Raw genomic sequence first — 16,850 nt, forward strand, 5'->3', positions numbered from 1 at the left:
TTCTTTTTGTGAATTAGTGCCCAAAACTGAACTGCATATTCCAGATGAGGTCTTACTTATGATTAGTACAGGGGTAATATCTCTCTCTCTCTCTCTCTCTCTCTCTCTCTCTCTCTCTCTCTCTCTCTCGAGTCTATACCTCTTTTATACAAGAGAGGATTTGGTCGCTTTAGAAACCGCAGCTTGGCATTACATGCCATTATTAAGCTTGTGATCTACCAGAACCCCCAGATCCTTCCCCACCATTGATTCCCCCAGTTGTACTCTCCCTAGTATGTATGATGCATGCATATTTGTGCTTTTTAGGTTCAGTGTCTAGGAGCAGAAAAAAAGTTAATAGCCTTAAGTAGTGTGCATGGACACATAGGATAACACGGTTTAGCTTCTAGCAGCAGGAAAAATGCTAATAACAGCTTCTAGGAGCTTAAAAAACTGCATTGTAGAGGGAAAAATGCTGGAAAAATGCTTCAAAAAACTCTACAAAGACATTTTTTTTTCAGCTCCTAGATGCAGAAGCTCAAAAAATGCTAATAGCTTAAAGTAGTGTGCATGGACACATAGGAGAACACTATTTTAGCTTCTAGGAGCAGAAAAAGATATGCTTCTAGGAGCTTAAGAAAATGCTAGTGTGCATGGAGCCTTAAAGTGCATCTAAACCCATAAACAAAAAGGAATCTGATGCAGTTGGCTAATGCTTGGATGTGGTGGCTGCATTCATTTTCTGTTTTTTTTTTTTTTTTTTTTTTTTTTTTTTTCACCTGGTCATCTGGCCAGTGAAACACTTCCTGTCTTAGGGTAACTCTTCTATCTGTGGAGGAGCAACATAGTTACCCGTGGACAGCAGTACTGTCTGCAGAGGGTAGTAGTAAGATGGACAAGTAGATTTAGATGCACTTTACCTACGTGATAAACAGATTTAACCACTTCCCGACTGGCTGTTGTATATAAACGGCTGGACAGTGGCACTGCAGGGTCAAATGGCCCGCTTGTACACGCTCCCCGGGAGTGCGCAGCACCTCGATACGGTGCCCGCTGTGTCCTCCAGACACAGTGAAACACCGATCGTCGGACAGGACCTCTGTACGAGGTCTTGATCATGTGATCACTGATTGGCCAATCAGTGATCACATGCAAAGTAGTAAGCAAGATGTCACTTCTGACATCATTGCTTACTACGTGTGAAATCTGTGAGTGATCAGAGGTCACATGATACAAGGCTATTCACAACAGCCTTGTACCATGTGACAAGCTATGACCAATCACAGCTCACTCAGTAGTTCTCAATGGCTGCAAGAATGCAGACAGAGAGAAATGATTGCTTTTGCATCCTATTTGGGTGTAAAAGCAATCAGTGTAAAAAAAAAAAAAAAAAAAAAATCATCACCACCCAAAAGTAGTACAGTGTCACCATGGTGACACTGTACTGCTAAGGTGACAGTATGTAAAAAAAAATAAAATAAATAATATGAAAAAAAAATGTTTAAAAATTATAATTTTTGGTTATAAACTAATTTTGGCTTTTTTTTTTTATTTACTAAAAAGATAACGGAATAAATTTTGGCCAAGATTTATGATGAACTATTATTTATTTGCAACATTTTATAAGAAAAACACTTTTTTAAAATTTTTTTGGACATTTTCATTTACATAGCAAAAAAAATAAAAATCCCAGCGGTGAATAAATACCACCAAAATAAAGTTTTATCTGTCTCAAAAAAATGGTAAATTCATATGGGTACAGTGTTGCATGACCGCACAGTAGTCATTCAAAGTGTGATGGCGCTGAAAATTGCCCTGGTCAGGAAGGTGGTAAAAGTGTCCGGACTGGAAGTGGTTAAAGCCATACTTCAGCAAATGCCTTTTTAAGCCGTTACAGCAACAGGTTTTGTATTCTATTTAAAGAAGGTTTTGGCTAAATGAATAAAAGCTGACCATTGTAAGCACTCTTGTTTATCCTAAATGGGTTGTCTCAACCCTCTAACTTTTGCTGCACTTTAATTGAAGTTGAAAAATAATAGCAGTCACAGGGGGACTCAAAAACAGACCGCTTTGTTGGTGGCAGACTGCATCAGATGTCATTTTTAATTTTGCCTTTAGTCCTAATTTAACTATGGGTACAGCATTCACTGAAAATGGATTATTGATAAACAATAGTCCTGTAACATTTTGAAACCACTTCAATGACATAAATGGATTATCTGTGCTGAAAAACCCTGACTTATACTCAAATGTTTTATATAAATCTCTATTGGCAATCTTGGAGGAAATAATGGAGAGTAAGGCCCCATTCACTCGAGGAAATTACTTGCAAGCCCTGTGCAGGGCATGCATCCCCATAGATGTCTTTTGGGACATGCGACTGCGCAGACACAGCTGCTGTGTCCCAATATGACATCTGTGTCTCAACTCTCTTTGGGTGTGGTCAGGGTTATGCATGCTCATGGACATCTCACAGGGACACTGTGACTGTGTCCTTGTAGCTGTTTGTCCCAATAGACATCTGGGACTGCTGACACAGTGATGTATGGAATACCTGCGCATCCCCTTGCCAACAAAACCCGAACCTGCATGGGGCAAGCAAGTAAAATGAGAATGAGGCCTAAAAAGCTGAAAAATAATTATCCTTGCCGACACTTAAAGTTTTGCCAATGCTTGTCATATGACGAGAAGAACAGGCAATAGGTTGATGATCTCTTCTGAAGGATTTCAGAACTTCCAACAGAAATCCCATGACCGAATGTGCAGCATTGAAGGGAGACTGGGGCAGTATTTTCTTTTAGAGATTTAAACCTTGTATTACTCTTTATCCCTCTCAGACATCATACAATGGGTAAAATAAGTATTGAACACATCCCCATTTTTCTTAATAAATATATTTCTAAAGGTGCTATTGACAGGGAAATTTTACCACATGATGGTAACAACCCATGCAGTCCATACATACAAAGGAAACAATTAAGTTCAGAAATGAAGTTAAGTATAACTAGAAAAGCTACAATTTCTGGGGAAATTGTGTGAAGTGTTCTTGCATCCACCAGTAGTCTACAACTGGAGTGGGCGGAGTAACTGGGTGGAGTGGCTTGAGTAACTGTTGTGTGGTCAGAGTGGCTGGAGTAACTGTGAAAAAGTTGGACTGGGCAGAGTAACTGTTTGGACTGAGTAAAGATAGTAAACATTACACTAAACCAATTGATTGATCAAAGTTTAAAAAGTGCACATGGCAAGCTTGATAAAGTGAGAACTGCATTTCAACTTTTAATTATTTACAGTCAGGTCCATAAATATTGGGACATCAACACAATTCTAACATTTTTGGCTCTATACACCACCACATTGGATTTGAAATGAAAAGAATAAGATGTGCTTTAACTGCAGACTGTCAGCTTTAATTTGAGGGTATTTACATCCAAATCAGGTGAACGGTGTAGGAATTACAATAGTTTGCATATGTGCCTCCCACTTGCTAAGGGACAAGTTGATCTTGGTCTCATCTGTCCATAGGATGTTGTTCCAGAACTGTGAAGGCTTTTTTAGATGTCGTTTGGCAAACTCTAATCTGGCCTTCCTTTTTTTTTTTTTTTTTTTTGAGGCTCACCAATGGTTTACATCTTGTGGTGAACCCTCTGTATTCACTCTGGTGAAGTCTTCTCTTGATTGTTGACTTTGACACACATACACCTACCTCCCGGAGAGTGTTCTTGATCTGGCCAACTGTTGTGAAGGGTGTTTTCTTCACCAGGGAAAGAATTCTTTGGTCATCCACCACAGTTGTTTTTCGTGGTCTTCCGGGTCTTTTGGTGTTGCTGAGCTCACCGGTGCGTTCCTTCTTTTTAAGAATGTTCCAGACAGTTGTTTTGGCCACGCCTAATGTTTTTGCTATCTCTCTGATGGGTTTGTTTTGTTTTTTCAGCCTAATGATGGCTTGCTTCACTGATAGTGACAGCTCTTTGGATCTCATCTTGAGAGTTGACAGCAACAGATTCCAAATGCAAATAGCACACTTGAAATGAACTCTGGACCTTTTATCTGCTCATTGTAATTGGGATAATGAGGGAATAACACACACCTGGCCATGGAACAGCTGAGAAGCCAATTGTCCCATTACTTTTGGTCCCTTAACAAGTGGGAGGCACATATGCAAACTGTTGTAATTCCTACACCGTTCACCTGATTTGGATGTAAATACCCTCAAATTAAAGCTGACAGTCTGCAGTTAAAGCACATCTTGTTCGTTTCATTTCAAATCCATTGTGGTGGTGTATAGAGCCAAAAATGTTAGAATTGTGTAGATGTCCCAATATTTATGGACCTGACTGTATATAGCACATTTAATTGCAAGTGCTTCACAGTTCCATTAAAACATACATTTATAAAAACATTAGCAGCATTATCACCTCAAATACTCTCTACTGTAGAAAACTTATTTCCAAACCTTTAACCAGAAGCCGGCCAAACTGTCACGAATTCAAAATTAGATTTCAAATAGGGCAGAGAAGAGCGGTTAAAAACAAACTGCTCCAAATTGCTCACTTCACTGGTGTCTTCAAATGGTCGTAGTTTTAAAAACTATAAATTCTACAGCGAAGAGCTTTATATTGTGAGAATCACAAGACCCAGACCTGCATTTTGATGCATAGTATATCTCTGAAATATTAAAAATGAAGGCAGTCGCAGTTTAGAAATTGTCCTTCAAATTTGAGGTGGCTAGAGTAGAGTTTCAATGAATGTCAATGGGCGGCGTGAGTTGCAAACAAATGGTCATATTGTGAAAACTATCAGGACTATGGCTTAGCCATGGACATTTTTAGTGGCAGCAGGGATAGCTGAACGTTTTCATATGAGATTTGTGTAGGTGGGCTTGAAAATGAGGGAGTGATGGCAGTTTAGAAATCATGTCCTGATTTTTCAGCTCACACTCTAGCTTTTGTCAGCTCCCACCCTAGTTTTGAACATTCCGCCATTCATTCCTATGGGACCAATTTCACCAAAAAAAGACGATATTTCGTGAACCATTCGGCAAAACGTTCCACAAAGTAATAGCACACCAACCGGGAACAATCCGCACGTTTCGGTATATTACTGTCTATGTAGTGTAAAAACTGTGGGAGGAGTTAGGGTGGTAAATTTGGCTATAATAATAAGAATATATATGTGAGATAACAGTAAGTGGTCTTGCCATGCAAGAACACTTAATAAAATGGAATGACACAGCGAAAAAGTATTGAACACGTTAATTGAAATTTATTTAATACTTCATACTAAATTCTTTGTTGGTTTGTTGGACAGCTTCGGGACGCCTCCAGTATGGAGAAACTAGTCGCATGCATTGCTCAGGTTTGATTTTGGCTCATTCTTCCACACAGTTTTCAAATCTTGAAGGTTCCATGGGCCTCTGCTATGAACTCTGATCTTTATTTCTTTCCATAGATTTTCTATTGGATTCAAGTCAGGTGATTGGAGGGGCTCAATACTTATTTTACCTGCTGTTTGTATTTTCAGTGCGGGTTGGGTGACAAAGCATATGTGAACTGAAAACCTTCCTCCTAATCACTCTGATGTCACTACTTCTACTGCTGCACAACTGTTTGGACCTTAAACTTAAGGGGCTTTCACTTTGGCTAATGACTTCTAGTTCTCTTTTTAGCTCCTTGATGGTTAAAAGATCAAAGTGTAATTTTTGCAAGCATAAAGCAGGCCATAGATCATGCAGTTTTTTTTTTTTCCTTCCACCATGGCTCGATTTCTCCAACACATTCAGTCAATAGAAATTCAGAATCCGTCCCGCAGTGCTATTGTGCTCTACAGGCAGGGAGCCTTCCTGGGCCGGTAAAACATGAGTGCTAGCAGCTATGGCCACTGGCATTAATTGCATGAAAAAAATCCGACAGGCTGGTTGTACCTAGTCGATCCATTCCACTTGGGTACTGCCAGCCTGCCCATAGATGGATGGATCGAATCTTGGTTGGTCCCTGCTAAACCAGCCGAGATTCATTCATCCATCTATGGCCAGCTTAAGGTTTCATGTCTTCATTTAGCATGAATTAGTTATCTCCTTTGGCTTTCCTCAGCCAGCAGTGAATGGGTAGCTTGAGCTGGCATGTCATGGATTCTGTCTGTTTTGATAACTACGACGTGATATAAGCCAGAATTTTACTTTACCCAAACAACTATAAATTTCAATATTTAAATTTTCCTCATTTTTCTTTCCTCTAGGAAACCCATTGTTTGTGGAATTTCCTCTCTTGGTATTGACCACACAGCCATCCTGGGAGACACTATTGAGAAAATTGCCTGGCAAAAAGGGGGCATATTTAAGGTTTGGGAATTGATATATATTTGGTTGTTTTTCTCCACATGTAGAGGTCTACTGTACTCTCCTGTACAGCAGCCAGTTGGGTGTAGTTCTTTCTGATGCATTTGCTCACAGGAGGAGAGAGTAGAGTGATGTGGTTCAGGAGCAAAAAAGAAAGGGCTTTTCTTTCTTTTTCCTTTTTCCTGGCTGCAAGGCTGATCTCTCCTTTTTGAGAATGTATGCTGATGCTTTGTCTTTAATTCTGCTGCTGAGTTGGTACAAGTATAGCAATAATGATAAAGAAAACAAAGTGCACCGAATAGTGCAGATAAATAATTTTTAGTAAATAACATTGGCATAAAAATGCACTTGCAAAGTGACAGCTAGATCAGGGCATATAACCAGGCAATACAACTCTTATCAGATTTCGGGTCAAAGTTACAAGCGCAAGGAATCTCTACACATAATCCAGTAGAGGGAGGGGGATGATGCAATGGTAAATGTGCTGAAATAGATGCCAAGGAGACAGAGAGTGAAATGCCACAACTTATTCAGATTGATAGTCACTGAGTGGGGACCAAGCTGACAGTCTGTGTGCAAAGTACCTCCACTGATAATGCTTCAACGTCCTGATGAAGGGGCAGGGCCCTGTAACATGTAATTTACCACTGCATCCCATCTCTCCTTCTGCTGGATTTGTCAAGCGATATTTCTGCTCTTGTAATTGTGTCCCAGTCTGATAGTTGTCTTATCTAGTTATGTGCCCTGATAGATCATCACTTTGTAAGTACCTTTTTATTCCAATTTTATCACTTAACAGTTGCTTTATATGCTCTTCGCAGTGTGCTTTGTTTGGTTCATCCTGTACCTTCACTTATATTACCGTTTTGGTTATACACAAAGCTGAAAAGGATGCAGTTTGCCTTGATGCCTGTGAAGCAGGGTATTTCAAAATTTGATCAAAATAATGAATTCTGCACCTTTACTGCATGCTTGCTCAGGTTTATTTCTCAAAAGTGCTTAAGTCAATCACAGCCAGGCATCTAGTGTTATCAGAAAAAGACAATGAATGGAAGCTTATTCAAAGTGTGAAGTTAATATGTCCACTTGCAGCTGAAGGGAAATGGATGAAATACATATATGAAAACTGGCTTGTGAAAATATTTGTATTTCTGCCATACAGCACATCTAGGTTGGTGGCCTGATTCTTCTCTACTGCAGTACTGCAATACAGATAAGCTGCTTCACAGCCTGTGATTGAGTATCAAAAGAGCAGCATCAGACAGACCTCATACAAACAAGCGAGGGGGAAGAGGATACATTTGGGTGCTCATGGAAGGGTATTACAAGGAGGCAGAGAAACGCAATAAGAAGTGATTTCATGAAAAATAGATTACAGGGCCATTAAGTAGTGGATGTGTGTGAAATATTTTGAGGGATTAGAGCTGGCCTAACATTTTTTACTTTTTTTTTTTTTTTTTTTAAATTAGCCCACAGATCAGAAAAAGAATGGATTTTCCTACCCCTAAAAGCGAAGTGGATGGGAGAATCCTTGATGTTCTTGTGTTGTTGATGATGATGATGATGTTGTGTTCTGACAGCAGTACTCCATTGTCAGAATACACTGATCAGCACTGCAGCCAATTGGCTAACTTTTCCAACAAGCTTGTTTGTGAGACGTCGAACATTAAATCGACTTCACAAGAAAGGGAACCGCCACAGATGGATTGAAATTTGGTTGATCCCTGCTGAATCGGTTGAATTTTGATCCATCTATGGCCAGCTTAAGGATACCATTTAGTGTCACTTAAAATAGTCTTTTAAAAAAAAAAAAAAAAAAGCTTGTGTTTTTTGTTTGCGAGTAACTTCTCAGTACTTATCTTTAGAGACATGCTGGTTAAGGCCCCTTTCAGACGGGGCGGATCCGCTTGTTCGGTGGAGGATCTCTCCGCTGATCCCTGCTGAGCATGTGGATGACAGGTCTGTGTCCGCTCTGGTGCTTTAGAGCGGGCAGACACAGCCCGCTGTTTTCTATGGGGCATCGGATGGAAACGGACTATGAATGGTCTGATCAGGTCTGCCTGAAAAACTGACATGTGGACCCAATCGGACCGTCTGTGTGAAAGGGGCCTAAAGGGGAGAGAGTTTCTCCTCTAGTTTTTATGTCTTCCAAATTTTATAGAGAAATTTTTTTTTTTTTTTTTAAGACAGGAACTCTTTTGTAACCTGGTTCGTTGTGTCTTTCAGCCTGGTGTTCCAGCGTTTACTGTCCCTCAGCCTGCCAGTCCTCTTCAGGTGCTGATTGGTAGAGCACAGGAGATTGGAGTAAGTTCTTGTTCTGTAAATTCTGATTTGGCCGGATTTGCACAGTTGCCTCCTAATGCTGTTTTTCTTCCAGTGTCCTTTATACATGTGTCCAGACATGGCTGAATATGAGGAGGAGGGGAAGTCTCTTCATCTGGGTCTGGCTGGAGATCATCAGAAATCAAATGCATCCCTGGCTCTACAGTTGGCACAGATGTGGCTCCAGCAAAGGGGATGCAAAGGTAAATGCATTAAAATGTGCAGCAAACAATGAGTACTTCACATTGATCCAGAGGGGCAAAGAATGTATTGATTATAGGTTCTTAAAAAAATTATTTAATAATTGTCATTATGAGTAAAATTTCTCCCTAAGTTATTTAAAAAGCGGTGTTTCCTAATCTACATGACAGGGCACTTCATTTCTACTTTGATTATCCTACCACTATCAGGTAAATGGACACTGGCTCAAAAAAGGAAGGAATTCTCCATGTTGGTATAACTCATCCCAGCACAGGTATCCCTGTGTCCAGATTTCCTGATTCTAAATCTGACAGCTGCAGCAGGGGAATGGAATCCCCACACACTGTCAGGAAGGGGGGTTTGTTTGGCTACATGTTGCACTATAAATATGGGAGTTGGCCTTTAAAAGTGCAGGAGAGACATTTTAGGTCTAATAGACCCCTGATGTCTCTGAAAAGAGGACCTGCCACCTGTACTAATGCTGATAAGCCCCCTTTTGATAGCAATACTGGCAAGTGAAAAATGCACCTAGAGCACATCTATCCTGGTAAATGCCGATTTGCAACATATTAAGTATCACCATGTCTGACTGTGAGGAATAACTCTAGGGCCATAATTTACCATTAACCCTGATGAGCTATAGAAATGTTTAAAGTGTTGGCTATGTAAGAGTATCACTCTGTGTTGCTGCTTTGCATGTGCTCACAGATCTGACACAATTGGCATTTATTTACCCAACTCAAACTTATTTTTTAAAGTTTACAAGAAAATGGATTATTTTGAGTGTGTGTGCACTAAAATAAATTTTACTGTACTGAAAGTATAGCTTTGAGAAACCTTTCAACTATCGTGACATAAAAAAATGTGCAACTACCTTTTTATTTTACAGGTTCCCTGCTTTCCGTAAATATAAAATGATTTAGGTATTAATATTATTCGGGCCAAAAATGCATATTTTAACTTGTATAGAAAAAAAAAAGTGGTCAGGTAGCGAAGGGGTTAAGCCCTGACTGATATAAAACCATTTTGTATAATGTTTCTTTTAGGGTTTGGAGACCCAAAACTTCCCAATCAGATGCTTCCTTTAGTAAAGTGGCCACTTTCCTTGGCATCCGCTTTCCGTCCTAGTCTTCCAATGGTTAAAGGTAAGACATGTAAGATAACATAATGAGCAACCATGACTCTGCTATGTATTTACAGTATCTCAGAAGTGAGTCCACCCCTCACATTTTTGTAACCATTTTATTCTATCTTTTCATGTGACAACACTGAAGAAATGACACTTTGCTACAATGTGACGTAGTGAGTGTACAGCTTGTATAACATGTAAATTTGCTGTCCCCTCCAAATAACTCAACACACAGCCATTAATGTCTAAACCGCTGGCAACAAAAGTGAGTACACCCCTAAGTGACAATGTCAAAATTGGGCCCGAAGTGTCAATATTTTGTGTGGCCACCATTATTTTCCAGCACCTTCCAGGGCCTTAACCCTCCTGGGCATGGAGTTCACTCCTCCATGACGACATCACGGAGCTGGTGGTTATTCGAGACCTGGCGCTTCTCCACCTTTTCGTTTTGAGGATGCCTCATAGATGTTCAATAGGGTTTAGGTCTGGAGACATGCTTGGCCAGTCCATCACCTTTACCCTCCGCTTCTTTAACAAGGCAGTGGTGGTCTTGGAGATGTGTTTGGGGTCGTTATGTTGGAATACTGCCCTGCGGCCCAGTCTCTGAAGGGAGGGGATCATGCTCTGCTTCAGTATGTCACAATACATATTGGCATTCATGGTTCCCTCAATGAACTGTAGCTCCCCAGCGCCAGCAGCACTCATGCAGCCCCAGACCATGACACTCCCACACCATGCTTGATTGTAGACAAGACGCACTTGTCTTTGTACTCCTCACCTGGTTGCTGCTACACACGCCTGACTCCATCTGAACCAAATAAGTTTATCTTGGTCTCATCAGACCACAGGACATGGTTCCAGTAATCAATGTCTTTAGTCTGCTTGTCTTCAGCAAACTGTTTGCGGACTTTCTTGTGCATCATCTTTAGAAGAGGCTTCATTCTGGGACGACAGCAATGCAGACCAATTGGATGTAGTGTGCGGCATATGGTCTGAGCACAAACAGGCTGACCCCCCCACCACTTCAACCTCTGCAGCAATGCTGGCAGCACTCATACGTCTATTTCCCAAAGACAACCTCTGGATAGAACGCTGAGCATGTGCACTCAACTTCTTTGGTCAACCATGGCGAGGCCTGTTCTGAGTGGAACCTGTCCTGTTAAACCACTGTGTGGTCTTGGCCACCGTGCTGCAGCTCAGTTTGAGGGTCTTATAGCCTAGGCCATCTTTATGTAGAGCAACAATTCTTTTTTTCAGATCCTCGGAGAGTTGTTTGCCATGAGGTGCCATGTTGAACTTCAAGTGACCAGTATGAGAGAGTGAGATCGATTAACACCAAATTTAACACACCTGCTCCTCATTGACACCTGAAATCTTGTACCACTAACACGTCACATGACACCGTGGAGGGAAAATGGCTAATTGGGTCCAATTTGGACATTGTCACTTAGAGGTGTACTGTACTCACTTTTGTTGCCAGCAGTTTACACATTAATGGCTGTGTGTTGTTATTTGGAGGGGACAGCAAATTTACACTGTTATCCAAGCTGTACACTCACTACTTTACATTGTAGCAAAATGTCATTTCTTCATTATTGTCACATGAAAAGATATAATAAAATAGTTACAAAAGTGTGAGTGATGTACTCACTTCTGTGAGATACTGTATGTCTGTGGCCAATGGTAGGCCTTGCGAGAAGCAGTTTTTCTAGCTGCAAGTATTGTGGGAATCAGACTCTAATCCCTTGTCCCTCAGAACCAGGACTTCAACACCCATTAAAGCAAGCGATCTTGAAGTAGGATGGCAAATTTGTCCTTGGGACAAAAGATTCTGGCAATCGGTAAAGCCCACAAAGTGCTAGGAGACTGACCAGGTCGGCATACAACGTCCTGAGCCAGTCTGATGCAGCGCGACTTGAGTAATGCCCTTCATCATGATCCCATCTGGCACCTTCCCTATCTGCAACAGAGATCCTGGAACACTTCCAGGGTTAGGGATCACTGCACTAGGTCCAGGTGCTATTGGCTGAGGGAGTCTGCCTGCCATTTATCTGTGCCTGGAATGTACTTGGCTGGCAAGGCTGTAAGGTGAAGTTTTGCCTAGGACAGGACCAGGAAAGTCTACCTTTTGCTATGGCGAAACTTGTGGTTCCTCCTTGATGATTGATGTATGGCACTGCCATAATGTTGACTGCCACAATCCAACATCGTACTGGAAGGTCATCTAATTCAAATTCTTCCACATGGAGAAATAGATTTCCAGATTGAGAGACAGAATTTAAATGACCACCTGCACTGATAAGGTGCACAGGAATCCTCCCCAGTCCGACAAGCTTGCTTCCATTGTGAGGTTTCTCCAAAGGATAGGAAGGAAAGATTTCCTGGATTTTAGAGCCAGATTCCTAAGCCACTGGGCCAAGGACAACCTGGAACTTTGGTGATGTTTGGTAGAGGTCTGGAGTGAAACTGCAAATGATGCGGTCTCGAAAGAAAGAAAAAAAAATATTAGAGCATCTGAAGTCACTTCTGTGAAATGAATACTGGCCCAAGTTGTGTCCATGACTAGACCAAGATACTTGAAGCAATAAGATGGTTCCAAAGATGGTTTATGAATATTCAGGATCCATCAGCATAGCTGTAAGATTTTGTTAATGTCACGTTGTCCGAAAGATTCCACACCAACGGTTCCCCCAATAGGTGGGTGTCTAAGTATCCCGCAATAATGCTGAAGGGCAGGGACACAAACTGGTAATGGGAGGGCCCCATGGAAAAGCAGAGCAATTGTGACTGAAAAATGAGGACATGTAAGAAAGCATTTTTGAAATCCACTAACTCAGTCCACAAACTCCTGGCGAAGGGAGTAGATGACCTTTTTGGTAGCCTCCATACAGAATTTTTGGATTTGAATAAAGATATTTGGAGCTTTGAGATCCTGAGTAGGGAGAATGCCACTTTGTGGGCTTGGAAACTGTGGACAGGTTGGAATAAAACACTGAGAAACGTTCTGCCACAGGTAATGGGGCAATTATAACAGAATAAGAATAACAGAGGTAATTAAAAATCCCTTACATTCATACCGGGTCACAGCTAAAATCTGATGAAGAGCAGGGTGTACATATCAGAAAAGAGCTTGGGTTCTATATACAGGTGCATCTTCTCCTGAAATGGTAAGTGCCCTGTTAAGGCAGTATACTGTCGGAACCACAGTGGAAGTTGCCCACTTCTGCACAAAATCATCACTAAGCAGATACAAAGTCAATTTAGGTGGAGCAGATGCATTGCCAGGATTTTTCTGATGTCCTTGGAGAAATAGTTGGAAAAGTGGGTGCAAACAGTTGTTTTTATGGTTTGAGGAGTTTTAAATGACTCTTGACTGGAAACCGTTTTTGGTAGAAGCAATCTTCTTATTTTAGAGTAGTGCCCACTGCATCAAAAGCTGAAACAGTCTCTCTTAATTGGTAGGGAATGGGGGGGGGGGGTTTATGACAGAATCTGACTTGTCAATGACAAGCCCATCAGGCAAAGTCTATAGTAATTCAGAATTAGACAGTTCCTGCAACCAATGGCTTTGAAGCTGCTAAAGCCAATGGCAAATCAGATGTAGAATCTGCTAGAAAAGGCATGAGATCAATTTGTCGCCTCTGCTATCAGAGTTGGCAAATAACTGGTAATTTGAGCCATAAAGTCTTGCATGAAGGTGGTAAATACCTCACAATAGAAAAGGCCCTACCACCCTGTAGGGGCCTAAAAGAGTAGAACTGACTTAAAGATGGGATGATAACACCATTACTGTTGTGTTGATATATGTACCCCCAGATCTAATAGACTAGATCCAGCCCTGGCTGCAAGTGGATGATGTCAGTGCTCAGCCCACAATACTAATTCGTTCCATGGCAATACTGGAGGGAATAGGGATTATAGGTGCCCAGTGACCCAAATAATGGAGGTAGCTCTCAGTACTCTGCCCAACCGGCATACTCAATCGCTGTGTAGAAACATGGCAAGCACTAAAGCAATTTCCATGGCTCAAGGCCTGAAATGTGCTCTGCAACTGCTTTTACCAGAAAAGTAAACTAAAGCAGATTAAAGGGAAAAAAAACGTAAGAAAAAATTCTAGTAAAAAAATTTAGCTTTAAAGCGGTAGTAAAGTTCTTAATTACTACGTATACTAACACTGCACTGCTGTAGCCAAGATGTCCATCCTCCTAGGACACTAGCAAAAAGCTGGTAATGGGAGGGGTTATCCTGGGCTGGCCTATGATATTTTTCTTTTTTTTGTTTTTTTGTTTCTTGGTGTCCAATCTTCCTGTAGGCTGCAGTAGAACCTGAAAGTTGGACATCCTGAGACCCTTAGTGGATGAAAAATAAACATTGATGGCTTTTCTCAAGTCTACCTCCTTGTCACTTTTATTTATTCATTCTCAGCTGTTTATATTTTGGTATCCTTGCAATGAGAGGACAAGGTGTATATACCAGTAATTTTTTTTTTTTATTCAAAAAATTTAAAAAAAATGTTTTTCTGCTGAAAGTTAATCTATGGAATGAAGATTTGATTTCCGTAATTTGTGCACGTTCTGTTAAACGGGACAGCCAAAGACTAACCAGGTGAAAGCCTCTCATTGTGCATTTGCTCTTCATTTGCCCAAGCCTGAAGGAAGAGAAACTTGTGGAGACTTAGCCAAAAAAAAATGTACTTTAAGCGACATTAAAGAGGAACTACAGGCTTAATACTCCAACAGTCCCTTAGCAGCATCTTCTCCTGTATGCCGGGTTTCGGCCATCTTCATTGGCCGGCGCTGGATGACGTTACTCCTGCACATGTGTAGGAGCTGGTCATTCTGGCACACAGGGATCAGCCAGCCTCTGTAAGTGGAGCTACGTATAGACAGCTCAGTTTACAGTATTAGGATCGTTGTGAACAAGCAGGTAGATAGATGTACTTTATTGTAGAACAGACATTGCATGTCTCTTCTGCAATAAAAAGCCTGGCTGCTCACAGTATGCAATAATGGAACACGAGTTCCACTTAAAGTCATAAACAGGTTCATCATCATTCAGGGATGAAGGAAGTTATCAGTTTAAAACTCAAAGATGGACTTGTGGGTGTACTACCTGAAAAATCCATTGCTAATCATGCTTAACCACTTGCCCTCCAGAGGATTTACCCCCTTCCTGACCAGGCCATTTTTCGCGATACGGCACTGCGTTACTTTTAACTGACAATTGTGCGGTCATGCAACGCTGCACCCAATGAAATTTACGTCCTTTTTTTCCCCCCCACAAATAGAGCTTTCTTTCAGTGGTATTTGATCACCTGTGCAGTTTTTAATTTTTTGTGCTATAAACAAAGAAAGACCGACCATTTTGAGGAGAAAACAATATTTGACTTTTTGCTGTTAAACACGTCCAGTAAAAATAATGTAAAAAGTCTAATTTTGTCATAAATTTAGGCCAAAATGTATTCTGTGATATGTCTTTGCTAAAAAAAAAAAAATCCCAATACGTGTAAATTAATTGGTTTACGTGAAAGTTAAAGCTTTTACAACTGGTGGTATAGATATTAGAATTTTAAATATATATATATTTTTTTTTAATAGTAATGGCGGTGATCTGCGACTTATAGCAGGACTGCGATGGGCATTCTGACATTGGGGGGAATTGATTTGGTGTCACTGACATCCCCAGTGACACCAATGCAGTGATCAGTGCTAATAAAAAGCACTGACACTGTACTAATGGCACTGGGCAGGAAGGAGTTAACATGTTGGACGATCAAAGGGTTAACTGTTCTGTTTTACTACCTGGGTTGTGTCTGTGTTTCACTGTGAGCACACTGCTTTGTGTGGCTCTGCTATGCAGAGACATACAAAGCAGTGTGCAGGAGCGGACAGGGGAGAGATCTGTGTTGTTTACATACAGGTCTCTTCCACCGTCATAGATACTCGGTCACTGGGTGCCGGCCCGTAATCACTGGCTGGGACCTGGTGATTGACAGCCAAGGCCACAAATGGTGGGATGGAACTGCAAAATCATGTTTGTATATATGCGTGATTTTGCGCACCCCTGCCGCCCTGTAGCACTATGTCTGCTATAGGTGGAAGGGAAGTAGTTAAACCATAAAAGGTTTTGAATCTTCCCTCTTGTGTATTCACACATTAGAATTGGTAATAATGCCCAGTGGCCACCAGGGGGCAGTGTCAGCATTCAGAATAGTGTTTTTCCAATGTATTTACTTTTAGCTATCTTGCCGCACAGTTATTGCTGCTCGTGTTTAAAATGGTGTTTTTGTTGTTTTGTAGGTTTACAGGACACATTATGGTTGGGGCGAACGCAGGTGCTGCAGCGCGGTCCTATATCTTATTACATTGATGGTGCTCACACAAACAGCAGTGTTAAGGCCTGCGTCAGATGGTTCCAAGACGTGGCGCTCAATGAGGAGAAAGCTGGAGCGTAAGTGTATTAGAAACATACAAATCACACCGAATTCCAGTATCATCGGTGCACATTCCTGCCTGATCATGGCAGTAGCTCAGGCTTGTTCTCTTATGTTATCAGGCTGTTTCACAGGTAAATGTGAAAACTAATAGTATAAAGCCTTACTTGCATAAGTAGTAATCTTGAAAATTGACCAAGTATGTCTCAGAATTGTAGCTCTCAACCCAACGTATAAAATTCAAAATGCTAACCACAGCATACAAAGCCATCCACAACACTGCCCCTAGCTATATCGCCAACCTCATTCGCAGATAATGCCCAAATCACCCACTCCACTCCTCCCAGGACATCTTGCTCTCTAGCTCCCTCGTCACCTCCTTCCACGCTCGCCTTCTTCTCCAGAGCCTCTCCCATCCTCTGGAACTCCCTACTGCAGTATGTCCGGTCAGC

General features: G+C 41.2%; 1 protein-coding gene across 2 annotated transcripts in view; it reads left to right on the forward strand.

Annotated features, from left to right (window-relative positions):
* Positions 1–16,850, forward strand: part of FPGS (folylpolyglutamate synthase) — a 71,360-nt gene that overhangs the window by 42,884 nt on the left and 11,626 nt on the right. For both annotated transcript variants that reach the window (XM_089669003.1, XM_089669002.1), the window contains exons 8-12: positions 6,214–6,316; positions 8,540–8,617; positions 8,691–8,838; positions 9,883–9,981; positions 16,265–16,415. In XM_089669003.1, the coding sequence (XP_089525129.1) occupies positions 6,214–6,316; positions 8,540–8,617; positions 8,691–8,838; positions 9,883–9,981; positions 16,265–16,415 (579 nt within the window). The remainder of the gene's footprint in view (positions 1–6,213; positions 6,317–8,539; positions 8,618–8,690; positions 8,839–9,882; positions 9,982–16,264; positions 16,416–16,850) is intronic.

This window comes from Staurois parvus, unplaced genomic scaffold (genome assembly GCF_062004578.1).
Source record: "Staurois parvus isolate SC_StPar_1 unplaced genomic scaffold, SC_StPar_1.0 ptg000068l, whole genome shotgun sequence".
In the NCBI taxonomy this organism is placed as follows: Eukaryota; Metazoa; Chordata; class Amphibia; order Anura; family Ranidae; genus Staurois; species Staurois parvus.